Raw genomic sequence first — 26,351 nt, 5'->3', positions numbered from 1 at the left:
ACACCTTGAGTACTGTGTTCAGTTTTGGAACACTCACTACAAGAAAGACATTGAGGTGCTGCAGAGGGTCCAGAAAAGGGCAATGAAGCTGGTGAAGGGTCTAGAGCACAAGTCCACCAAGGGGTGCTTGAAGGTACTGGAGTTGTGTGGTAGGTTTTGGATATGCCTTTAAAATTTTCCACAGACCTTGAGCAGAAAGTAGTAGAATGTAAATAAATTACCATTGGGTGTAAAAAAGGAAGATAATGATTGTTCTAAACAATCCCATGGGAAGAGATAACAGACTTAAACTAGCTGTAGAAAATAATCTCTCTCTCTTTTTGCTTCTTCAGCTCTGGCTGATGCTTCTTCTGGCTTTACTGACCTTGACTGCTCTGTTTTGTTGTGACTGGTATTAACAGCAACTTCTCTGCTCTTTTCCCTTGTCCTTTTTTTTGTGTACAGGGGGGTAGGGAAAGGAGCAGAGCAGGGAGAAAAGCTGTTGCAGTTCCCCTGGTCTTTGGCCAGGAGGGTTCTTGTGCTGTTTATCAATTGTAAATACCTGTAAATATTGTAAATACCTGTAAGTATTGTAAATATTATATATTTTGTACATATTCACTGCATTTCATTGTAGATTGTAGTTTTGCTTGTAAATACAGCTCAATTTGCTTCCAACTGAGCTGGTCTGGCAAATTTAATCTTGGGGGGAAAGTTGCTTAGCCTGGAGAAAAGGAAGCTGAGGGGAGACCTCATTGCTCTCTACAGCTACCTGAAAGGAGGTTGGAGCCAGGTCGCAACCTGTAGATCTCTTATCCTAAGTAACAAGTGATAGGATGAGAGAAAATGGCCTGCAGTTGCACCAGGGGAGGTTCAGATTGAACATTAGAAGAAACTTCTTCACTGAGAGGGTTTTCAAACACTGGAACAGACTGTTTTAGACAGACATTCCTGCTCATATTTAGATGGAACTTCCTATGTTCAAGTTTGTGCTCCTTACCTCTTGTTCTGTCACTGGACACCACTGAAGAAAAACTGGCCCCATCTTCCTGACCCATGAAGTATTTGTGTTGTTGATATCCCCCCTCAGTCTTGTCTATACCAAATTGCCTCAAGGCCCTCAGCCTTTCTTCATAAGAGAGATGTTCTAGTTCTCTAATCATCTTTGTAGCCCTTTGCTGTACCATCTCAGGCAGTTCCCTGTCCTTCTTGAACTGGGGAGCCCTGAACTGGACACAGTATTCTAGATGAGGCCTCATCAGGGCAGTGTAGAGGGAGAGGAGAACCTCCCTCAATCTGCTGGTCACACATTTCTTGATATATTGCAGGATACCAATGGCCTTCTTGGCCAAAGGGCACATTGCTGGCCAATGGCCATCCCGTGGTCCACCAGGATTCCCAAGTCTTTTTCCTGAGCTGTTTTCCAGCAGATCCACCCCTAACCTTTACTGATACATGTGGTTGTTCCTCCCTAGGTGCAGGACCCTACACTTGTCCTTGCAGAATTTTATAAGGTTACCCTCTGGGCAACTCAGCAGCCTGTCCATGTCATGCTGAATGGCAGCACAACCTTCTGGTGTGTCAGCCACCCCTCCAAGTTTTGGATCATCAGCAAACTTCATCAAGCTCTGCTCCCACCAGCCCCTGCCTCCTGAGCTGGACCCACTGCTGCTCTGCTGGGAAAGCCTGAAGGCTGGTGCTTGCCTACCCATCTCCCAGCAGATGTGGCATGCTGTCTTCATCACTGCCTTTGGTTTGCAAGATAAAGCAGGCAACGCTGAGGATGGCTAAAGTGGATGCTGGAGGTTTTACCAGAATGCTTTGAGTGTCCTTTGTTTAAAGCCCAACACAACCTCTGTGATATGGAAAACAGGATCTTTCCCAGGAAGATGACTAACTCATTCCTTCCTTCTGTTCTTCTTCTCATTCCTCCTGGAGGAAGAATGTGTGGTTTTTCCAATGCTGCTTTTAAGCATCTTACTACTTCATAGCACTCAAGTTGGTTTTTCTTCTCCCACTCTCTAACATGTGATCTCTAGCTTCCACTTGGGAGCTTGCAGCAAGCTCAGGAATCTGTGTGGTCATGCCAAGACAAAGGTCTCCAACTCACCACAGATTTCTCCACCTTGTGCCTTGGCCAGAATGCTGGGTAGCGTTTTTGGACTTTGTGCTTTGAACTTGTAAAAATTCTGTGGCAACTGTGAACCAAAACTCAAATGTTACTCTAGCAAACCACACAGAACCCCTCCAGCCCCTCCTCTTGGAATCATAGAAAAGGTTAGGTTGGAAAAGACCCTTAAGACCATGGAGTCCAACTGTTCATCTAGCACTGCCGAGAGGATGTGAGGTTTGTGTCATTTGAGGAAACTGCTCAGATTTTACAACTATAGCAATGCAGAGCTGTCACTGGGAGAGGATATGGGCTGGAGCAATTCCCATGACTTGTCCTCCCCCTTTGTAGCAGAAGGTGATGCAGCCACACAGCAAAATTAAAGACCCTTATGGAGAAGTGATCATGTGGTAATTAAGTGTACTCAAGCCAGGACTCAGGTGTTTGTTTTGAGCATAAATTTCATAAGACCATCTCCCAGTAAAAGCTCTGCACATCCCCTGTAACATAATACACATGCTTCCGCTGGTGCTGTCCCAGATGAATCATTTTCACCTGCAAGGGCTCAGCTCTTCCTAGGAAGTCAGGAATTTAGGTCTGCTAAGGAAATCAAGTAAGTCCTGAAAATATATGTATTTCCTTCCTCTTTCTTCACATTGCTTTCTACCTGATAATTTCAAAGTCTTTATTTTTTTCTGCTCAGCATGTTGCTTTATTCATGGGTAAAGCTCAATGGTCTATTTTTTTTCTGCAACATTTCCTCAGGCAAAGCCTGGCCTGTGTGAAATAGGATTGATTACTTGTCACTCTGGATGTATCAGAAGAAGAAAGAAGATGTTTCTCCAGCTGGGACGTTTTCTCTCCAATGCCCCATGGGCGTGTGGTAGCAGTTCAAAGCCATGGAAATCAACGGACAAGGGAGACTCAAGTTTTCTGCATGGGAAGAGCAAAATCATATCAAGAAACCAGCTGGAGCAGGCAGCTGCAGAGAAGCCACTAAGGTGTGTATCTGACAGCGGGTGGTGCTGCTGCAGTAATTACTGCATGCAGATTACAGATTACTGGGAGCTGCTGTACAGTTCCTTACATTGCTCCTGATTCTTTCTCTCCAAAACCCAAAAGCTGGTTACTGTACAATCCAGAAAACTAGGATCTGTAGCTGTGCAAGGGCCCAAGAGCACTTGATCCTAAGTCTTTGACCTGCACATCTCTAATCCATTCTTATCTCAACACCTTTATAGAGCACCTAATCTTTGCGATATGAAGAGGCCAGCTCTAATACCAGAGGTTAGCAAATAGTAATCAGTCTAGGTCAGGCTGCAGTGCACATAGGGGTTGGCTGGAAAGTGTCCAAAAGCTCATCATTCCCAGTCCTTGCTGCATTTTAAACCCTGATGACCCCGTGCTGCTCACTCTCCCAGCAGAAGCACTGCTGAAAGAGACTACCAGTCTCTTTGCAACTTTCCCTGCTGCTAAGTTTGCCAAATGAAGGACCAGGCTGATGATCAACACAAGGGGAGTACTCCCTGTGTGAAAGGGAGCTGGGTCTGTGGCATGGGAGGCTTAGCAAGCACCTTGAAAACATGGGCATGGGCTGAAAACAGAAGCCGTGGGGATAGAAACTATTAGCTGGAGGTCAGTGACTGGTGCAACCTTGAGAGGTTGGCTTAGATGTAACAGCAGCAGCTCAGCAAGAAAAGAGCTGAGCAGTGGAATAAAGAACCTGGTGCTGCCTGGGAAAGCAGCAACTTCCAGCAATGTGTAGCCCAGGGGGTGAGGCTAAGAGCCTGCCTGAACACTCAAACATCTGATAAAAGGACAAAACATGATTATGCAAGCCAGATCAATCGTGGAAGCGTGTCCCACAACATACGCAGTGCCAGCAGTTCTGAGCACCCTCATCTTTCTTGGGTTTGTGCCACACAAGCTGTTCAGAATGTTATAAATATTTCAAACAAGCTGTTTGCATTCCTGCTTCCTTGTGGAGTGCAGCCCTTGCAATGAAGGAGATCCCATGACCGATTCTCAAGCTGAAACAATTGTGTGGCTCCCGCCCAAGCAGGCACCAACATCCTTCTCTCAGTCTGCTACCAACCCATTATCTCACTATACCACTAACTGGAAAAGGAGGTCAGTTCAATGCTGGTTTCCTGGCTGGGCAGTCACTGCTATGAAGATCATTCCTGCCTGTGCAAGTAAAGATGCCTCTGCTTCCCTTTGGTATGCGCAGAAGGGTTGAGCTGCTGAACTCACCTCCTGTGCCACTTGATACAAAGCCTGCTTGTGCACACCTTTTGAGAGGGGCAGCAAGGTTGATGAAGAGTTTAGGGAACCGGTCGTATGAGGGGCTGCTGAGGGAACTGGATTTGTTTAGTCTGAAGAAGAGGCTAAGAGGAGCCCTTATTGTTCTCTGCAACTACCTGAAAGGAGGTTGTAGTGAGGTGGGGGTCAGTCCCTTCTCCCTAGTATCAGGTGATAGGATGAGAGGAAATGACCAGAAATTGTGCCAGGGGATGTTTACATTGGATATGAGAAAAAATTTCTTTCCTGAAAGAGTGATCAGGCATTGGAACAGGTGGCCCAAGGAGGTGGTGGAGTCACCATCCCTGGAGATATTTAAGAAACACGTGGAAATGGCACTTTGGGACATGGTTTAACAGCCATCATGGCATTAGCTTGATGCTTGGACTCCATGACCTTAGAGGTCTCTTCCAACCAAAACAATTTTATGATTCTATGACATCTATGATACAGTGCAAGGTGGGGAAGGCAGGTTAAATCTCCATCTGCATCTTTGCCATAGAAAGTTTTTCTGAGGTTAAGGATGAAGGTGAGGGCTGCAGTCATAGCATCTTAGCCAAATATGGGGTTTAAACCTGGAGAAAGGTAAAAGAAGTCTTTGCTGGGTCAGTTCTAACTAAGGAGCCTCCTTCCTCTACCATGCTCCCCTCCCCCCAAAAAAAATAAATTAAAGGTCATTACATTATTCCTTTGGTTTCCTGGAGACAGGTCAGGATTTAATCCCAGCTAGCAACTAAGAATCATGCAGCTGCCTGCTCAGACAAAGTAAAACTTGTGGGTTGAGATAACAATGGCTTAATAACTAAACTAATAATAATGAAACTATAATACTGGTAACGAAAAGGAATGTAACAAGCAGATAACTAAAACCCAAGAGAAGGCAAGTGATGCACAATGCAGTTTTCCACCACAAGCTGACTGATGCCCCAGCAACAATCTGCTCCTGCCCTGAGCATGATGTCCTTTGGCTAGTTTGGATCAGCTGCCCTGGCTGTGCTCCCTCCCAGTTTCTTGTGCACCTGCTTGCTGGTGGAACATGGGAAACTGAGAAATCCCGAAGCTAGGATAAGCGGCTACTTAGCAACAACTAAAACATCAAGTGTGTTATCAGCATTGTTCTCATAATAAATCCAAACCACTGCACCAAACCAACTACTGGGAAGGAAATTATCTCACTGGAGAGGACTTTTTAGAAGGGCATGTAGTGATAGAACAAGGAGTAATCATTTCAAATTGAGATTGGGTAGCCTTAGCTTAGGTATTAAGAAGAAGTTCTTTACTATGAGGGTGGCAAGAGACTGGAACAGTTTGCCCAGAGAAGTTGTAGATGCCCCATCCCTGGAAATGTTCAAGACCAGGTCAGATGAGGCTTTGGGCAACTTGGTCCAGTGGAAGGTGTCCCTTCCCATGACAGGGAGGATGTAGCATCTTTAAAGTCCTTTCCAGTCCAAACCATTCTGTGATTCTGTGATGCATCTGGGAAAGATGCTGGCAAACGTTGCTGATCCAAGTGCTTCTGTGATTTGGTGATGCATCTGAGAAAGATGCTGGCAAACATTGCTGCTCCAAGTGCTTCTGTGATTCTGTGAAGCATCTGGGAAAGATGCTGGCAAACATTGCTGCTCCAAGTGCTTCTGTGATTCTGTGATGCATCTGGGAAAGATGCTGGCAAACGTTGCTGCTCCAAGTGCTTCTCCCACAGAAACCAGCACTTGGGAAGATCTTAAGAAGGCATCTGGACCATCCCTCAGCCTTGGGGCAGGATCAGAGCTGCCTAAAACTGTTCCCAGCATGTTTGCTCAACCTGTTCTGAAAACCTCAAGTGATGCTGAGCCACCCACCACCCTCTTTGACCATGCAGTCCAGTGTTTGTGCTCTGTCAAGCGGAGAGACATTTTCAGCGTCCCGGATCATATTTTATTTAGTTTAATCTAAACCTGGCTTTGAGACCAGCTTGCTGCTCAGCATTTTTCTCTCTTCTTCTTTTTTTTTTTTAATTATTTTTATTATTACTTTTATGTTCTTCTATTTAGATTCCAGACAGAAATGCTGTTAAATAATGAGTAAGAAATTAAAATCCTAGTGCATGAGAAATCCTCAGACGTGAAGGTATCCATGTTTATTTAAACAGCCAGGCACCACTTAGATACCCAAGGTGCTTTCTGTGGGCAAAAGAGGTAGCATCTAATGTAGGGGATGAGTCAACAAAATGCTCCAGTTCCTGTGATGGCCTTGGCTGGAGCCTGGAACCTGCTTTCTGGAAACTGCCCATGGTGAAAACAGGAAGCTGTCATGTGGAAACCAAGGATGGTCCCATTTGAGGTGTTTATAGGCCAACACACAGGACTTCTGGAGCAAATCCCAATTATTATCAAGATGCTTTATTCTATTTAAGATGATTTCCTGGAGAAGAGATTCAGTGGAGAGTGTAGCTTGGAAGCCTCTTCCCTTGAAAAGCAGCTGGGCCCTGTGGACTGGCCTTGGTTTTCTCCAAGGGGTGCAGGGGAGAAGCTGCATTGCTGCTGAATGGACACCTCTTAAATCCTGAAACCCTCCTGCAGCATCAGGAGCAGCCCCTCATCCACTGAACTGTTCCAAGGCTGGATACTCACCCAGAAGTTATTTAAGCATTTGCATCATTTCACCCAAGGACCTGGCAAAGCCTTTCTGCCTCCCTGATCAGGTGACGGAAACTCCTTAACAGAGACCTTCACCACTAGCCTCCAATAAAGGACCCAATCACATCTCTGATGCTCTGAGGGGCTCTTACTGGGAATTTTTTGGAGCTGAACTAACAGTGTCCAGGAAAGTTTAATGAGTTGGAGACTACTCAAGCTATACAGACACTGAGTAGAATGTTATGGACAGCAAAATTAGACACAAGCATCTAAACATGGATTTTGATGGACCTGATATCCAAACTCATTGTTTGGTCTAACCCTGAGTATATCACATTGTGTTCCTTTTCCCAAGCCTTGGAATCTCATGCTGGAAATATTCTTACAGGGATGAATCACAGAATGACAGAATGGTTTGGATAGGAAAAGACCTTTAAAGGTCATCTAGTCCAACCCCACTACAGTGAACAAGGACATCTGCAACTAGATCAAGTTGCTCAGAGCCCCAGACAACCTGACCTGCAATGTTTACAGGGGTGGGGTGTCTATCACCTCTCTGGGCAACCTGGACCAGTTTTTCACTACTCTCAGTGCAAAAAATTTCTTCCTTGGATCTAGTCTAAATCTCCCTTCTTTTAGTTTAAAACCACCACCCCTTGTCCTGTCACAACAGGCCCTGCTATAAAGTCAGTCCACATCCTTCTTACAGGCCCCTTTACATACTGAAAGGCCATGAGGAGGTCTCTCTGGAACCTTCTCTTCTCCAGGCTGAACAACCTCAACTCTCAGCCTATCCTCACAGCAGTGAGGTTCCAGCCCTCTGATCATTTTTGTGTCCCTGCTCTGGACCCTTTCCAACAGGTTTATGTCTTTCCTGTGCTGCTGATCTGCATTTATCCTTGGCAATAAAAGTGTCAAAATCTGGTTTTGTGTTTTATAGAGATTTAGAAGCTTGTCACTTCAAGGAACGTCACTCATTTCCCAAAGTATGGCACAGGATTAGAGACAAGCTCTTGTTCCTGCCAGGGGTGAATCAGCAGAGCTCCCAGGCAGTAAACAGGGAACAAGGCCAAAGACTGAGAGGAAAAAAGTTTTATCAGGAAGATAACAGCATGCCCTCTCTCCACAATGCTCTGTGGATCCACAATGCTTGGACATGCAGAATTAGGTCAAGCTACCAACCCTCACAGGAGGTAGCAGCCCTGTGCTTGCCCTGGGGACACATCCTGCACAGGGACCATCATGGGTAGATACTAGCACTTGTACATAACTTTGCTCATTTGAGTTCCAAGAGCAAGCTGACTCAGATTCAGGTTTGCCACCTTCTCCCTTTAGTTGCTTCCCCTTCCTCACCTTTGAGATGTACTGGGGCAGGTTCAAGGAGCAGCTAGGACCATGTGGTGCAAGAGCTTGTGCACAGAATGGGGCTCAGCAACCTCCAGCAAGGGGTGGAAGGAGCCTGAACGACATAAACAGGGCTTCACAGGCTGTGGAGTAGCATCAGGGCTTGCTGAACTGTCTCCAGAAAGTGCTGGCAGCTGCTGCTGGAAAATGCAATGAAAGGCAGATTGCTGTCGTGCTGCCCTGGCTTTGGTCATGGCTGAGATATCCTTCATATGCACGTGAATGTTGGGCCACGTGGAGTAAAGGACTCTTCTTTGCCTACTAAGCTATGTCTGTCAGTGGCACATGGACATCTAGCCCAGCTGCCTTGAATTTTCACTGCCTGTGGCCCTTTAGGGTTGCACAGTGTCCTGGGAAACTCCTTTTTTGGACAATTTTTGCCAAGAAAATCATTACCTGCTCAATTTGCTTGGGCAGACCCAGCTCCAGTTTCCCCTGCCACATTCTTCAGGGACAGGGAAGAAATCAGCTGCTGTAATTGGTTCCAGTTGTAAGCCCAGCAGCCCATGCCACCAAATCTTCTATGCTTTTACAGTGCTAAAACTTAGGGACATCTCCATGTGCAGCAGCCACCACTCCCAGAACAGAGCAGAGGCAGAAATGCCATATAAGACACTGATGTTCCTGCCACCCTAGCTGCAATTACAGCTCTCATAACAGAGCCAGGGATGCATTTTTAGAGTGCTCCTCACTCAGTGGCTTAAACAGATTTCTCCAGGGGTGGATTTAAACATGTAGCAGACTCTCTGAGTACATGAACAGTGCTCACCTTGAGCACTGTGGTGGTGTGGATGGAGCTGGAGCCTGCAGTAGGTGGACAGGGAGGCTTTATAGAACCACAGTCACCAGCAGAGGATCATTTGAGGAAGTTCTTGGTCAGTCCAAGAGGATAAACAGTTCTGCAGGGAACAGAATTCTGTGTTCAGTTTTGGTCCCTTGTGTACAAAAAAAGATGTGGACAGGCTGGAGAGGGTCCAGAGAAGGGCCACAAAGCTGGTCCTAGGACTGTGAGACTGCCAGATGAGGAAAGGCTGAGAGAACTGTGTTTGTTTAGCCTGCAGAAAGAAGTTTCAAGGAATACCTTCTCACCATGTTCCAGTATTCAAAGGGTGAATGCAAAGACTCCCTTTTTACAAGGAATCACATAGAGAAGACAAGGGATAATAGGTACAAGTCACTCCTGGGGACATTCTGATTGGACATAAGAAAAAGTATTCTTGGCAAGGGCAGTCAGCCATTGGAATAATCTCCCCAGGGATGTAGTGGATTCTCCAACACTGGACATGCTGAAGATTCAACTGGAGAGGGTGCTGGGCTGTCTTGTCTAAACAGTGCTTTTACCAAGAAAGGTTGGACCAAATGATCCTTGTGGTCAATTCCAACTGGTATGCTATGATTCTGCGATTCAAAGACACAGCAGAGAGGTCATGATATCACTGTTGACCACCAAGATGGAAGGACTGGGTCCAGTCCTGTGTATTTTAAGAGGTTTCTCTTGAACTAGTTCCAAGCCAATGACTCTTTCTACTCCAGGGAGGGCAGTAAAGGAACCACAGTAAAAACAAACAGCTCTCCCTGGTGACAGTGCTCCACCTTCACCTCCTGCTGCAACCAGAGCTGCAGATTGAATGATAGAGATTAAGCCACACAGGTCTGACTGCACTCCAGCTCATGACTCAGCCCAGCCCTGCGCTGGATGTCTCTGCTGTGATCCCAGGAGAGGGGGATTTGCACATCCTCACCAAGTGGGATAGCACAGTGCGGTGCAAACCTCCAATTGACTCCACCTTTGGTAGCCCAGCCTGTGCAAGGGCAGATGGGAGATGCTAAATGAGGTGGATCTGAGTTTCTGGTTTACTCATACTGGAAGAAGTTGAGTTTTCCCAGCCTGGCCCAATGCCACCAAGAAGAATCATAGAAACATAAAATGCCTTGAATCAGAAGAGACCTTAAAGATCATCTAGTTCCAACCCTTGTGTCACAGACAGGGACATCTTCCACTAGACCAGGTTGCTCAAAGCCTCATCCAGCCTGGTCTTAAACATTTCCAGGGATGAGATGTCCTCAACTTCTCTGGGCAACCCATTCCAGTGTCTCACCACCCTCATAGTAAAGAACTTCTTCCTAATGTCTGATCTAAATTTACCCTGCTCTGTCTTAAAACCAAAGAAGATGGGATTGATACTCTGCTGAGCTGAGAACACTGGCAGAGGTGATGTAAGAGGCCAAAACCCCATTGCCCCTCCCACATCCATTACTCTCAGTTCTGTACAGGTCCTATCAGGCAAAAGAACACCATAAAAAATAATAATTAAAAAAAAAAAAATATCCCAGTGCCTTCCATCCCATCAGCTCCTTGTCCTGTCCTGGTCATCTCCCCCACAGCCCTGCTGCTCACAGCCCTGCTGTCTCTGGGAAGTGAAGGGTTAAAAGCTCTGAAACTGCAAGAACTTCCTCCTTTCTGCAGTCCCTGCCTCCAAATGACGCTGGTTTCTGTCAGGCTTTGCCCAAATATGTCTCTTTCCTTCTAATAGAAGACGGAGGAGGAAGGAAGAAAATAAAGATAAAGAAGAAATTTATATAGAGAGACATAAACAAATATTTCAGAGCAAGGCAGCCGCGACCGTGGAACCGAGAGGTCCTAGCGCACCCCCATGCCGTTCCGCAAAGGTAGGTGCTGGATAGGGGGTGCAGCCCCCGGGACGCTCTCTCCGGCCCTGGGAGGACCAAGGATAGAGCTGGGTTCCATGCTCCGTTCGGTGCCACCTTGCAGGGGAGGGAGATGGGGAACCGCTGGTTTTCGGAGGAGGATGGGGTCACCCCGCGATGCGGCGTCAGGGGGTGGGGGGGAGGTAGAAATGCAGCCTGCAAAGGGCAACTGTCTCCCCTCCACCTGTCTCCCCTCCACCTTCCCTTGGCTGTGGGGTTTGCTGTCTCCTTGCTCAAGGGGAATAAGCTTCTGTAGGTGGTGGAAAGGCTGAAGAGGAGAAGGAGGCAGGTTTCTGTGCATAGGGATGTTGCTGGGGGCTGTTTTGTGTGATGTAGGCTGAGAAATAGCAAATTGAGTGCATTCGTGGTGGTCCTTGAGAGATGCTCAGCTGGAGGAGACTTGCCCTTGGGAGTTCTGGAAGGAGAGTCTGTGAAGGTAAAAGACTTTGGAGAGAGGTAGCCTACCTGCACAGCCCTCTTTCAGGCCGTGGTGCTCTCCAATCTGCATTCCAAAGCATCTTTTTACCCAAATCTCCATCAGCAGCTGGCTGAAATACCCCTTGCCATCCCCTGCCTTACACTGTGGGGCAAGAAGGTCCCAGCTATGAGACCTAAAGCCCTGATGGCTGCCCCTGTGCTTCCCCAGGGGTGTCTAGATGAGTTTTCTGTTGTCCCTGGCTTTCTGTGAAGCAGAGGCCCCTAGTGTCACCTTCTCCTCATCCTAGAAGGGTATCTTAGTGTGAGCATGGTGCAACACAGAGTAGGATGCTTGTGGTGGCTCATTGTCCTAGCAGTGCTTGTGGTGGCTCATTGTCCTAGCAGCTCTATTGGGAGGAGAAACAGAGGGAAGAAAGCCTTCTTCAGGAGATGCAAAGGACAGGGGAGGCAGAATATGTTGAGGCATGCAAAGACATCGGGAGAAGATGTTGCACAGCCTCTAACCCAGGTGATCTGTTGAAGCAGAGAAGTCTTCAGGCCAGTGGGCAACCCAGTGCTTTGTCAGGGTGTAGCAGTGCTGGGGCAGGGGCAGAAAATACCTCTATGTGCCTTTACTGAAAGTGTAGTCAGGCATTGCTACAGGCTCCTTAGGGATGTGGTGGAATCACTATCCCTGAAGGTGTTCAAAAAACATGTAGACATGGCACTTCAGGACATAGTTTAATGTCCATGGTGGTGTTGGGTCAAAGGCTGGACTCAGAGGTCTTTTCCATCTGAAACAATTCTATGATGTTGTGATTCTGTGTTAGACACTGAGGCTGGCATGACATGGAAGAGCAGCAGGGAGGGGGTGGGAATGTGGGAGAGTGGCTCGATTTTCTTTTCTGGACTTTGCCTGCTCTGGGGAGGATGTTCTGGGTGCGCAGCAGTTTGCCTGCAGTGATGTTCACAGAGCCCATGATCTCCAATGTGGAGATTTCTGTTGCCTTTTAAAGCTCAATGAAGCATGATGTGGTTGACACTCTCACATCCTGACAGCCCAGCAGACTGCAGGTTGTGATTTAATTTTAGGTGATAAACGGATTAGTGTAGCGCAGAAGGAGTGATGAAAGGGAGTGGGTGGTTGGAGGAAAGCTGAGCTTGTGAGGCTTTAAAAATCATGAGCTCTGTGGGGGTGAGCACAGAGAGCTTGGGGGAGCTTCCCGTGTTGGAGGGCATCTCACAAGGCGCCACTGCAGCCTCATCAGGCATCTCAGTGATAAAAACTCATGGGCAGGTCTCCAGAATCTGGGGACACATGGTGAGTTTGCAGTAATGAGAATGCATTTCTATGCTTAGAATCATAGAACAGCCATCATAGAATGGAAGGGATAACTAAAGTTCATGTAGTCCAACCCCACTGCAGTGAACAAGGACATCTGCAGCTAGATCACAAAATCACAGAACATTAGTGATTGGAAGGGACCTCCAGAGATCATTGGGTCCAGCTGCATTGCCAAAGCAGATCACCTAGGGTAGTCTGCACATGAATGCATCCAGGTGGATTTTGAATGTGTCCAGAGAAGGAGACTCTACAACCTCACTGGGCAGTGCTCACTTACCCTTACTGTAAAGAAGTTTCTCCTCATATTGAAGTGAAATCTTCTATGTTCAAGCTTGTACCCATTGTTCCTTGTCAGGTTGCTCAGAGTCCCAGACAACCTGGCCTTGAATGTTTTCAGGGATGGAGCATTCACCACCTCTGTGAGCAACCTGTGCCAGTGTTTCACCATCCTCAGTGTAAAAAAAATCTCTTCTTTAGGTCTAACCTAAATCTCCTGTTTTAGTTTAAAACTATCACTCCTTGTCCTGTTGCAACAGGCCACACTAAAGATTGTCCTCATCTTTCTTTTAGGCCCCCTTTAGGTACTGAAAGCCTGCAAGAAGGTCTCCTGAAGCCTTTTCTTCTCCAGGCTGAACCATCCCAATGCTCTCAATAGGAGACCTGAACTGGGGAGGATCTATTTACTGCACTGTGCCAGGCATTGGAACAGATTGCCCAGGGTGGTGTTAGATCAGCCAACCCTAGAGGTGTTAAAAAACATGTAGACATGGCACTTTGGGACATGGTGGTGCTGAGTTGATGTTTGGACCTGATGATCTTAGGGGCCTTTTTCAACCTTAAGAATTCTATGATTCTGTGATTCACTGCTCTTAGATAGCTAGGGCACAGCTAACCTGCAAGTCCTCAGGACCTTGCTATGGGCAATTTGATTCTGCAACCATTGTGTCACCCTCGAAGCCATAGCTCATCCACAAACTACCTCTAGAGGTCAACGTTGATATGCCAGAGCGGCTACCAGCAGCCTCTTGCAGCTTCATCTTGGGAATGCCCAATGTGACATAGAGGCCAGCATAGATGGGTTTTGTCCAATGTTTGTACACATGCATACTCAGCTCACGCTGGAGACACCCCAAGGAATCCTTGCAGATGGAGACTGTGAGACTCACTTAGAGCGGAACAGACTTGTGTGAGTTTGGCCATGGCAATGCTTGCAGAGGTTTCATCACCTTTTGGGGTTTTTTTACAGTAAAGACACTGAAACACTGGCACGGGTTGCCCAAGAGGTGGTAGACGCCCCATCCCTGTAAACACTCAAGTTCAGATTGTTCTGGACTCTGAGCAGCCTGATCTAGTTAGAGATGTTCCTGCAGACTGAGCATAGTTTGGACTAGGTGACCTTTAAAGGTCCCTTCCAATCCAAAGCATCCTGTGATCCTCTGTAAGGCCTGGCTGCAGTCTGCATAGACATGACACTTTCTGAGAGCATCCTGTTGGGTTGGTGGGAATTCATGTCACCAGCATTTTGGAAATCACAGTCATCTTTGCTCCTCTTCAAAAGCTGCAGAGAGTGAGCTGTGCATATCCTGAGTTTGCAGGTGAGTTGGATATCATACAGTCATGGAATGGCTTGAGTTGGAAGGCACCTTAAAGATCGTCTAGTTCCAAAGACCTTGCCATGGGCAGGGACTCATGCCACTAGAACAAGTTGCTCAAAGCCTCATCCAGCCTGGTCTTAAATAGTTCCAGAGATGAAGATATTTTCCCTGGTGCATTACTCTACAAACTCCAGGTAGCTTGAGGCTCAAGAAGACTTTGGGATATGCATTTTGGAGACCCTGAGCTCTCTTCTTACACCCCTGTATGTGGAAATGGAATATCCTGGGGAATAAAATGCAGACTCCACCCTTGCTGTCTTGACTTCTCACTGCTTGCAGCTTTGTCATCACTTTCCCAGGTCTCCTTGACAAGTCTGTGCTAAATCCTCATTGCCTGGACTCTATTCTACCTCCTTTCTCTCTGGGCAATGTAGTCAGTGGCATTGCCCCAGGATCTGCACTTCATGCCTGCACAACCATTGCCATTTATCCAACCTCAAGGTGTTTGGCAGTTTCAGATGTTAAAGAAAGGTATTTCCAGCAGAGCTGCTCGAGGACAGCCAGAAGGAGTTAGTTTAAAGCAGGAATTAATTCCTTGCAGCATCACCACATTATCTGTGTGCACTGGAGAAAGTCCTGATTTGTGCCATTACCTTGGCAGAGTCCCATCTATGGCCACAGCTCTCCTAGCAGGAGGTGCTGGGAGCTTTCACCTCAAATGCCCTTCTCCTGGCCTGAGTTATATGATTTAATCACTGCAGCTGGCGCAAGGAAGTCTGGGAGGCTGCAGGTGATAAGCAGCCAGGATATTGCCAGAGAGCAGGACATTTGTCATTTGTCAAAGGAGGAATGAAATCCTGATGGTGTTGCTGGCTGGGAAGGAGCTGGAGATAAGACTGAAAGCCAGTGAGCAGAGACTGAATGAGTGATGCTGCACTGTGTCCAGTTCCAGAGTCCTCAGCACAGGAAAGACATGGACCTGTTGAAGCAGGCCTAGAGGTTGCCACAAAAATTACCTGGGAGCTGGAACCCATCTGCTGTGAGGACAGGCTGGAGCATCCTGGCCTGCATCAGGAACAGTGTGGCCAGCAGGAGCAGGGAGGTCATTCTGCCCCTGTACACTGCACTGGTTAGGCCACACCTCGAGTACTGTGTCCAGTTCTGGGCCCCTCAGTTTAGGAAGGATGTTGACTTGCTGGAACGAGTCCAGAGAAGGGCAATGAAGTTGGTGAGGGGTTTGGAACACAAGCCCTATGAGGAAAGACTGAGAGAGCTGGGATTGCTCAGCCTGGAGAAGAGGAGACTCAGGGGTGACCTTATCACTCTCTACAACTACCTGAAGGGAGGTTGTAGCCAGGCAGATGATGGTCTCTTCTCCCAGGCAACCAGCACCAGAACAAGAGGACACAGTCTCAAGCTGCACCAGGGGAGGTTCAGGTTGGATGTTAGGAAGAAGTTCTATACAGAGAGAGTGATTGCCCATTGGAATGGGCTGCTCAAGGAGGTGGTGGAGTCGCCGTCATTGGAGGTGCTCAGGAGGAGACTTGATGGGGTGCTTGGTGCCATGGGTTAGTTTTGGTGGGTTGGATTGGTTGATGCGTTGGACGCGATGATCTTGAAGGTCTCTTCCAAGCTGGTTTGGTTTATTCTAAATAAAGGTTATTCTAAATAAATCCTGGACAATGAGGTGGAAGTGTTTAAGAAAAGACTGGTTGAGAGACTTAGTGCCATGCTCTAGTTGATTAGTTAGGGTTGGGTGGTCTGTTGGACTTGATGATCTTGGAGGTCTCTTCCAACCTGGTTGATTCTGTGATTCTGGAGAATAGAAGGCTCCAGGAAGACCTTCTTGTGGTCTTTCAGTTCTTAAAGTGGGCCTATGAGAAAGATGGGGAGAGTCTTTTTATCAGGGACTGCTGTGACCTGACAAAGGGCAATGATTTTAAACTCAAAGAGGGGTGATTTATACTATGTCTAAGGAAGAAATTTGTTATGATGAGGCTGGTGAAACATTGGCCTGGGTTGCCCAGAAAGATGGTAGATTTCCCATCCCTGGAAATATTCCAGGTCAGGTTGTTTGGGGCTCTGAGCAATCTGATCTAATTTCAGGTGTCCCTGCTGAATGCAGGGGGATTGAACTAAATGACCTTTAATGGTCTGTTCCAACCCAAACCATCCTATGATCCTGTTATCCTATGATTCTATGCTGGGAACAACTGGCTCCCCAGTGTATGGGTACAGCTAACAGCAAGTTGGCAAGGAGGTGGCAAAAGCATAGTGCAAGGTACTTCTCAGATGAAAAAGAAAAATGCATGACAGCACAAATATATTATTTATAGATTTAGATAAACCTGTAAGTTGGCTTTGAGCTGTTGTATGGGAGGCCCTTCCAGGTGCTGCTTGGATCACCATTCATCAGGGCATGTTACTACTCATATGAGCAAAGGTTCCTGCATGGTGATACATGGTCAGCCAGGCAAGAAAGTGAGCATGGGGCCCTTCTTGATGAGGGGGCAAGTTCTAGAGTGGTTGATGTTGATTTTATCTGTTGATGGTCTTCTCTGGGACCACCAAGGATCATCCTGGTGACAGAGAAGGGCCTAGATGAATGTAGTCTGTGCTTTGGAGATGTGATAGTGGTTACCATGACCCTGCAAAGGGGCTCTGCTGACACGGTCATTGTCCATGGCTGCGCAACACCAGTGCAACTCTATGCAGAGGCAGAGCTTGGACAGGTGACTGTAGGTGACTGTGATGATACACAGTTCTCTGCACAACAGAAGAGAGGAGCTCACAGCAAGGTACAGATTAGGAGTGCCTTGGGCGAATTGGTGTTTTGTGGCTGCTGCACACATGACTTGGTTTAAACAACAGTTCCCAGGCTGAAAGTGATTTGATGAACTTTGCTTTGATGATGAATGGGAACAATGACTCTCCATTGCCATTGGAGGGCTGACACCTGCCGTCAAGCTGGCAGCATGCAGTTGAGATGAATACCTCCAGGGCTACCAAAGGAGTGGAGGAGCTGAGCACCCACCATGCAGCAGGGAGTATGAGATTTAAAAGAACAGCCCTAATCTTCCCAGGATCCTCCCCACCCCCCCAAGGACCTTGTGGAGGACACAAACACCCATGGTGGCTGGCACACGGTGGTTGGGTGACATCCAACACATGTATCTGCAATAGTATCATTAGATGTGACATACAGCAAGATTTCTGCAGAGCAGCTCTGCACTTTGCACACATCAGGGGGGATGGATTTGGGGGCTGCTGTTACAGAATCTCCAAAATCTCCAACCAATGTGGCTGAAAGTGAGTAAATAGGTCATGTGTGTCACATCTACTGACCCCACTGCAGATCTGTTGTTTGATGCCCTTCATCCACCACATCCCAGTCACCGTGGGGGGCTTTTCTGCATGGAGGTTTGCAGTGTCCCACAATGTGATGTAGAGAAGAACACCTAGCAGACCTCCAGTAAGCCCTGATGATAGCTACTTTCCCTTGACTCCTCTATGCCAGTGGCCATCAGAGCAATCTCCTGCGATCAGCCCTTATCCAAAAGCAGCAGAAGCTGTTAACAGCGGAGAAGGTGATAACAAGACTTGTTCTGGCAGAAGAAATTCCCTAGCGGGGATGATACTGCGGAGGTGATTTCTACCACGGAGCACTGCAATTTCCAGCCACATGGTGGGAGGAGTGGGCAGACATGCCGGCTGCTGTAACAATGCTGCTCTGTATTAAGCCTTTTTGCTTTCTGTTAGCAGAAGTTGTGACGTCTGCTGGACTCGTTTCCGAGATGAAGGAGGCTCTTGTTAGCAGGAGCAGAGGTGCCTGTGCACGTGAGCGTGACGGGAAGAGGCAGGACAGTGCCACATCCTGGCGTTGTTGTTTCTGCTGCGTGTCCCCTTCTCTGTTGAGCCCCTACAGATGGTCAGATTGTAACACCCTCTGATGGGAAACGATCTGCTTGTGCAGAGTGAGTACAGCCGAGGGTGGAGATTTGCCTTTCTGCAGCTTTTTAGCAATAAAAGGGATAATTCTGTCACTTTGGGTTTGCTGCCACTGCTCTGTCGTGCTTTCCTGGCAACCCTGGAAAACATTTTTATCCAGCATTACCCATCAAAGCACTGGGGAGGACTTAGGAGCGCTGATGAGCGGTACATCTGATGGGGAGGCAACTGGGGGGGTGGTGGGGTGGTCGGGAGCTGCTTTGGGTGGTCCTGCCTGCTGCAGCTCCCTGTGGGGCCTGCCTGGGTGATGGTGGTGGCAGCGTGGGCGTCTGCTCACAGCCATCTGCTCAAAGGGCAGGGAGGAAACGTGCGGCAGAGCTGGCCCCGGCTATCCTGACTCACCAGCTCGTGCCTGAGTCAAACCATCTCCTTATTTTCAATGAACACCTTTCCTGGAAGGTTGGAAACGCCCTCCTGTCCTGCTTTGGCCCCTGGCCGCTGTTTCTTGCCAGGGTGTTTTCTTTCTGTCTCTTGGTTTTGTTTCATCCCCTTTCATTCCACCAGTCTCCCAAGTGAAACACAAGTAAACGAGCCAGAAGAACAGGTGTCTGTCCCCCCATCACACCCATCCCAGCACGTTCCTGCTCCCTGCTGCTCCAAGAAAACACTTGAGGAGCATGACCTCTCCACTGCCTCTTTGACATTATCCTTTCTTTAGTGTTTATGACTATTCATAGAGAGGTTTTAACGAGGTTAAGGAGCCACCGTTCCTAGTGGTTGTGTTCCTGTTTGTGCTCATGGGATTGTGCACAACCAAGCAGCAAATTCCCCCACATCTCATAGTGTTTGTGCAGGGGAGAACATGCCAAGCTGTGGTTGGAAGGTGGGACACCCTTTACTACCACCAGCAGGAGATGAAACTGCAACCTGACTTGAAACTGTTGTAGGAGGCTTGTAAAGGGTGAGCAACTCTCTGTGTGGGAGCTATGAAGTCCAGTGTGGAGTTTGGGGATCTGCTCTGCTCCCTGATCACTCCACAGAAACCAATAAGTGGGAAGAGAGAAGCTGTTACAGCCTCTCAGAATTCCTGAGTCTGGGAATTAAAACCAAGTGAAGATGCAGTTGCTGATAGCATCTCCTCATCTCCTAACCTGGGAATAGGCAAACATGCCTGTAACCTGACTTCCCAGGGCCAGCAACCTACTGAGCAACTTGGGACACTGGAAAATCTTCCTCTTGGTGTCTTACCTAACTCTTGTGTGGATGGACAAGGTCTCTCCTATAACATGCTGCTTTCTTTCCATACCACTGGTTGAAGACCAGGCTTGGTGCACATAGAAGACCTGGTCCTCTACAACCACCTGAAAGGAGGTTGTATTGAGTCCAAATGTTGGTCTTTTCTCCCTAGTAACAAGTGACAGGGCAAGAGGAAATGGCCCCAGGTTGCCCCAGGGGAAGTTTAGGTTACATATTAGAAGATATTAGAAGATTAGATATTTCTTCACTGAAAGGGTTCTCAAACACTGAAACAGGCTGGGACGTGGTTGACTATCCATCCATGGAGAAGTTTAAAAGACACAGAGATGTGGTGCTGAGAGTTTAGCACCAGACTTGGTAGAGCTAGATAATGGTTGGACTCAATGTGCTTAAACATCTTTTACAAGCAAAATTGTTCTGTGATTCTAAGTTATGTAGGAAGAATGGAACTGGCTGGGCTAGATTGTTATCAAACTGTGGAGAAGTGTCTGTCCCCTCTGCAAAGAGCTTGGCATGAGCTTGGGTTTCACCTCAGTGCTCATATCACTCACCAACGTCTCCTGGGCCTCTTCTCCAGCCGACATCCTACCATCTCTGGTGTTCCTTTTGCCATCAGGAACCAGTGGCGGCAGGGTGTCAGGCATGCTGAGCCCTTCCCTAACACACCCTCAATGATGGAGAAATTCATCTTGGCAGAAAAGGACTCCAAAGGCTTGAAATCAGATGACCACGGGGTTTTGATGGAGGGCCGTGGGAGGATTTCAAAACCAGCAGCCGGCAAGGTGTGATGCCTGTTTGCCTGGTGCGTGCGTGCACACACGCAGGCATGCATGGCTCTGCAGGGCACCTGGCTTTTTTTTTTCCCCCTGCATAACCACACTTTAAGGGTAAAATAAAGGGGGGATAGGGGACAGGCCATAGTTGAGAGTCAAGTGCAAACCTACACAAGCAGTTTTGAATTCCTCTTGTGTTTTCCCTTGGGGATTCCTCGTCCTCCCAGAAAGAGGCACTTTCATTTTGTGCTCTCCCATATATCCCACTCTGGAACCCCCAACTCATTCCAAATTAAACCTCTTCCCAAAAGCACAGGGCCTGGAGTGAGATGTGCCCTTTCCTGGTGCTAAGAAACAAGCACCATCTAGACTGAAAAACTCAACCTCCTGCATTTTCCATACCACACTTAACATAAACTACCCCAGAATTGGGCTTTCCTTTGGTTTTTTTATTGCTAATATTTTTTTTTTCTCCAAGGGCTTCATACTGTTTGATCACAGCTGTCTGCTGAGTTTTTCATTCCCCTTCTTGTAGAATCCCAGGTTGGAAGGGACTTCAATGATCATCTGGTCCAACCTTACTTGGCAGAAGTGGGGTCTAGACAGGCTGGTCCAGCATCCTGTCCAGATGAATCTTAGAAGTGTCCAATGTTGGGGGCTCCACTACTTCCTTGGGGAGATTATTCTGGTGGCTGATTGTCCTTGTTGAGAAAAATTTCCCTCTTGCATCCAATTGGAATCTCCCCAGGAGCAACTTGTACGCATTATCCCTCATCTTCTCTATATGACCTCTTGTAGAAAAAAAGAGTCTCCATCATCTTTACAGTCACCCTTTAAATACTGGAGTGTGGTGAGAAAGTGTCCCCTAAGTCTTTTCTCCAGGCTGAACAAACCAGATTCTCTCAGATCTTCCTAATATGGCAATTCTCAGTCCTTGGATCATCTTTGTGGCCCTCCTCTGGACCCTCTTCAACCTGCCCACATCTTTTTTGTTTAGATGTATTTTTTTTATAAGTATATATACATTTGGACTCCAAATCAGTCCATGTGGGTAGGAACAGGGTGCTAAAGCCTCAGCTGGAGGATTTGAGTTGGAAGTGAGGGAAAACTGTTTAGTCCTATCATGTGTTGTTTGAGGACAGGGTGTGGAGGCTGAGATGGACAAATGTTTCCTGGTGAAATGACCTGGGGAGATAGAATACTGCATTGGGGCTGGGGAAGGAAGGATGATAAATTTACCTTGAAAAGGAGGTGCTCTCATGATCTTGCACAGCCACAGCCCCACTTTAGTCTATCCATATGGGGCCAGCAGCCCTCAGCAGCCCTCAGCAGCCCGCATTTGGGCAAGCACACGGCAGGGCTGGTGTTAAATGACAACAACCCTCTGTACAACCTGATTTATTCCTGTCCCTGGAGCCCTGGCAGCCAGCTCTGGAGCTTGTTTGTCTAACTCAAGGAGGGGAGAGCCTTTTACAGAGCAGCGAGGTGAACTTGTTTACGGCTTTATCATTTTTTCGGCCGCGCACGCCTGGCTGGCAGGCAGCCGCCACCCCGAGCCCACGCTCTGCCACCCAGCCGCATGTGCCAGCCCTGGGAAGCTGCACAGGCTGTGCATGCTCCTTTCACATGCATGCAGAGAGGAAACACTCCTCTGCTTTCCTGACCTTGCTGTCACCCAGCACTCCTGCCATCCCTCCTGGCAGCAGCAGCCTCCTCCAGAGACACGCGAAAGGGGCATGAACGGCTACCACCAGTGCCGAGGGGCTGCTGGGATTTCTGGCTAATTTACAGAAAATAGGGAGAACAGCTGAGCATGGTAAACAACAGGGATAACATGCTAGAATAGGAGGTGTTTTTCTCCCAGTGGTACTGGCAACTTCCCAGCTGCCAGACATCTAAATGGTCATAGAGTCACAGAATTGACTGGTTGGAAAAGACCTTAAGATCACCAAGTCAAACCATAACCTAACATCTCCCTGCACACAACTATGAGACCATGTCCCTAAGCTCCTTATTTAAACATCTTGTAAACACCTCTAGGGATGGTGACTCCACCACATCCCTGGGTAGCCTTATCCAGTGCCCAGTAACCCTCTTGGTGATGAAATTTTTCCTAATATCCATCCTGAAATTCTCCTGCTGCAACTTGAGGCCATTTCCTTTCATCCTATCACCTGTTGCCTGGGAGAAGAGACCACCCCCCCACACACACCTTGCTACAACCTCCACCCAAATGGGCACCTTGTTCCCACTGCTGGTCAGATGGGTAGTTGGATATCACTACCATGGATTGTTACATAGGTAGAGCCCAGAGCATTTCCCAAACCTGCCAGCTATGCAAAATCAAGGTCTTCTGGTAGTTCTGGCTAAAGAGGATCCCACAAGCATGGATGTGAAACGTTTTTCTTCGAGTAGTATTGGGAAAAAATAGGGTGTCCTGCCTCCCACACCCAGATCTGGCCACAAGCTCCATGGGGTATGTGACTTCCAGTTTTGATCTCTCTGGATCTGCTTCTGATAAGCAGGAGAACAGGTTGCACTGAATATGTCTTGCTGGTGGACTTAAAGCCAGGGACTGAGTGCCTGGCCCAAGGGGATTGGATTATTCTGCCCCTGAAAATGCAGACATGCATGACCAGATCACCCTGCACAAGCGGAGAATAAAGGCTCTATAGTCACTAAGTATCTTTGGAGGAAACTTGTCCCTTCACTCCAGGTATGATCCAGGTGAACATCCCACCTTGATGCCAATATAAAACTCTAGCACACCCAGTGCAGAAATTCCAGGGTTTGGCTTGGGTGTGGATTTTTTTATGTTTTTGATGGTGGTTTTGTAGTTGTTGTTTGTGGGGTTTTTTTTTGTTTGGTTGGTTTGGTTTTGTTAGGGTGGTTGGTTTGGTTTGGTTTGTTGGGGCTTTTTTCCTACTCACTGTTTAGCTTAGAAATTCTCCTAATGAGCAAGGGATTCCTAACAGTCAAATACAGCTGAGGCTGTGATTTTGGGCTTGGGCAGCTCAATGAAGCCCCTCTACCCCCAGCACTTTAGTGCCAATGCTGGTGCTCTGGGGATGGATCCATGAGTGCAAAAAAAAGTCTTAATTTGCAAATAATTGAAATCATAAATTCTTTTTTAAGCTGTTGATTTTTTTTTTTTCTTAGCCTCAGTCCATTTCCCACTTGGAAGGCTGAATCCCATTTGCAGCCAAGGATGAGGCTTTGGGGTGGGAAGAGGGACTCAGAAGCAGCTTTGCTCTGTGTTACTGAGCCAACCTGAGCAGGACGAGTCAAGACAGAAGAGGTACCTGCCAGCAGTAATTTTTCTGTTTATTTATTTCTTCAAGATTGATTTGCCAAAGGCAGGGAGTGGATTTCCACCTACTACCACATATAAAAAACGTGTATGTGGAACCAGCAAAGCCTTTGGTCCTCTTAAACATAAAATCACTCCTGGTTTCTTCAGTGCTTCCTCTCCCCTGTTTTTCTTTTAATACTTTTTGGGTGCAGCTGAGTTGCTCAGAAACTAACATAAGTCAAACACATTGGAGAGCAATTTAATGACCCATTAAACAGTTTATGGCTGTTGCAACAGCAGCAGTTTGGGTGAGTTCTTGGTGGAGGATATTTGGGTGGGAAGAGGCATTTTCTGGGTATGGTTTTACCAGTCCAAATTTTGGAAACCCTATAGCTGTTAGCTTTCGTTGTCCTGCCATGCTGTGCTTGCAGTGATGGGGTTGGGTGGCCTTGGCAGCTAACGGCCTGGTTGCAAACAAGACAGGACAAGGTGATGTGGGATGAGGCTGATATGTGCCAGCATCAAGTCTTAGTCACCTCGTTTTGTTGATGACTGACTCTGTCTGAATGCAAAAGGACCAGATTTTTGAGTTGCATCTAAAGGCAGCAGCAGCACAGGCTGCCAGGGACAGAGGTGTTTGCATGCACTCTTGCACGTGTGCAAGGGAGCTCAGCTTGGCCAGGTGTGAAGGCAGGATTGTACCCTGCGTGAGATGGATTTTCAGGGCTGTTTAGCTGGTCAGCTCTGGACCGACCATCTATGTTTAAGGGAGGACAGGGAGGGGACAAGCAAAGCATCCATGCTCAAAGCATCTCCTGCAGATAGGAGGGATTAGAGCTTCTGTGACCTGGCCACCATTGCCTTCACACCAAACCCCTGCTGGTGGGATTCTCATTAGCCACAACTACAGAAACACCTAGTTTTGCATAGCTGGCAGGTTTGGGAAATGCTCTGTGCTCCACCTATGCAACAATCCATGGGTCTCAGCACCCCAGTGGGTGCAAACTGTAGCTCCTGTGTGCTTAGTGCATGGGTCTAGAGACCGAATCATCCCTAGGACCAGCAGTGGGAATGAGGTCTCCATCATTTAGATGCCTGGGACTATCCAAGCCTGGGTGATAAATGCACAACAAGAAGTGAAGGAAGGTCATGCTTTGAGCCTGAGCCTGGTACTCTTTATTCTGTTGGAAAGGTGGAAGGAGATCCTGTGTGGGAGTCGAGTGGCTGTCAGATCTCTTGTTGACTCAGGCCACTCTCTAGAAGTTGTTTTCATTCAGCTTGAGCACTGGGTAAACAACTGGGTGAGAAATGTGAAACTCTTGCTCTGACCTTACTGTCATCACAGGCATCAGTCCAGGGAAGTGCAAGCAAAGAAGCGTTGACACATTGGCACAGTGCACAGAAACACCAGGGCATGGTGGAGATGAATGTGTGGGGTGAGCCCATATCTTCTGGAGATATCTGTTTTGCTTTTCAAGGAGTGAGAAGAAAAAATGGAACCTTGTTTGGAGAAGAGTTTGTGCTGTGGTTCCCTGATTAGTGGTGTTGCCAGAAACACCAAAGCAGACACAGTAGAAGTTGTTTTCCCCCTGCTATGTCATATTTGGTGTGGCCAGTGGCCAATTGCCAATGGCCATTGTATGCATCCACCTGTGCCATCTCCTCCTGGCTCTGGGTCTCAGTTCAAGTAACAGCCTTTGTTATGGGAGGAAACTGGGACACTTTCTAGTACTATGAAGCACAGCATCTTCCCTTGCAATCCCTACCAAACTTCCAGGCATCCAAACACTGGTTTGCTACTTTATGTTGAACTGCACAGCAGAAGCTTAAACATTCAGCTGCATTGTTTTTTTTAATTTCTTTTTGTTATTGGTTGCCATTGTGGGTTGGAAAATTTAAATGCTTTTGAGAAAATATTTTGGCAGTAAGCTCCTCATATTCCTTCAGCTTACCCCAAAGTTCCAGAGAAATTTCCCATTAATATTTTTCATGTCTGATTGGAAAATATCAGGGAAGGAAGAAGAAAATTCTGTCTATATTTCTGGACAAATTTAGTATTTTTTATTTGCTTGGCTTTGTTTTCTGTTTGGTTTTATTCTTTTCCATCTGTTTTTAGTTTGCCTGGTTGTGGTTTTGATTGGTTGGGTTTTGTTTTGTTGTTTTGGTGGTTGTTGTTGTTGTTGTTGTTTCATCCAGACCTCCATGGTATGGAAAAGATTAATTGAAATCTACAAAATAAAACCATCTGCCAGGAATTAGTTAAATTGAAATCTTTGCTCTATAAACAGGAGTTAAAAAAATATAAGAAACCCCTGATAAGTAAATTTGGTTGTTTAACTTCTGCATTGCAGCAATCTGTATGAGCTGATTCCAATGATTTGGCTCCAAAACTTGAAGAGGTGTTAAGAAATGGGAGATCCAAAAGGTTACCTGGGGGAGGCTTTGACTGTAGAGATCTCCATCAGAAAATATGGAAACTGATTCCTGCAGCTGAAAACAACAGCAAAAACCCAAACAAACAAACCAACCCCCCACCTCCCTAAGATGTCTGCTGTGTGAAGGGCAAAGCCTCAATTACTCTTTTATCTCTTGGTCATTTTTGT

General features: G+C 47.2%; 1 protein-coding gene across 1 annotated transcript in view; it reads left to right on the top strand.

The window, feature by feature from the left end:
- The first annotated feature begins 10,985 nt into the window (after nt 1–10,985).
- PFKFB3 (6-phosphofructo-2-kinase/fructose-2,6-biphosphatase 3) overlaps nt 10,986–26,351 on the top strand; it is a 49,916-nt gene continuing 34,550 nt past the window's right edge. The window contains exon 1 of the mRNA XM_068168882.1: nt 10,986–11,082. Within this exon, the coding sequence (XP_068024983.1) occupies nt 11,067–11,082 (16 nt within the window). The 5' untranslated portion in view covers nt 10,986–11,066. The remainder of the gene's footprint in view (nt 11,083–26,351) is intronic.

The sequence above is a fragment of the Melanerpes formicivorus genome, unplaced genomic scaffold (assembly GCF_026170545.1).
Source record: "Melanerpes formicivorus ecotype bairdi unplaced genomic scaffold, bMelFor1.0.p_v2 SCAF_3, whole genome shotgun sequence".
Taxonomy (NCBI): domain Eukaryota; kingdom Metazoa; phylum Chordata; class Aves; order Piciformes; family Picidae; genus Melanerpes; species Melanerpes formicivorus.
Note: the sequence above shows the minus strand (reverse complement) of the source record. Positions and strands in the feature narration are given on the sequence as shown.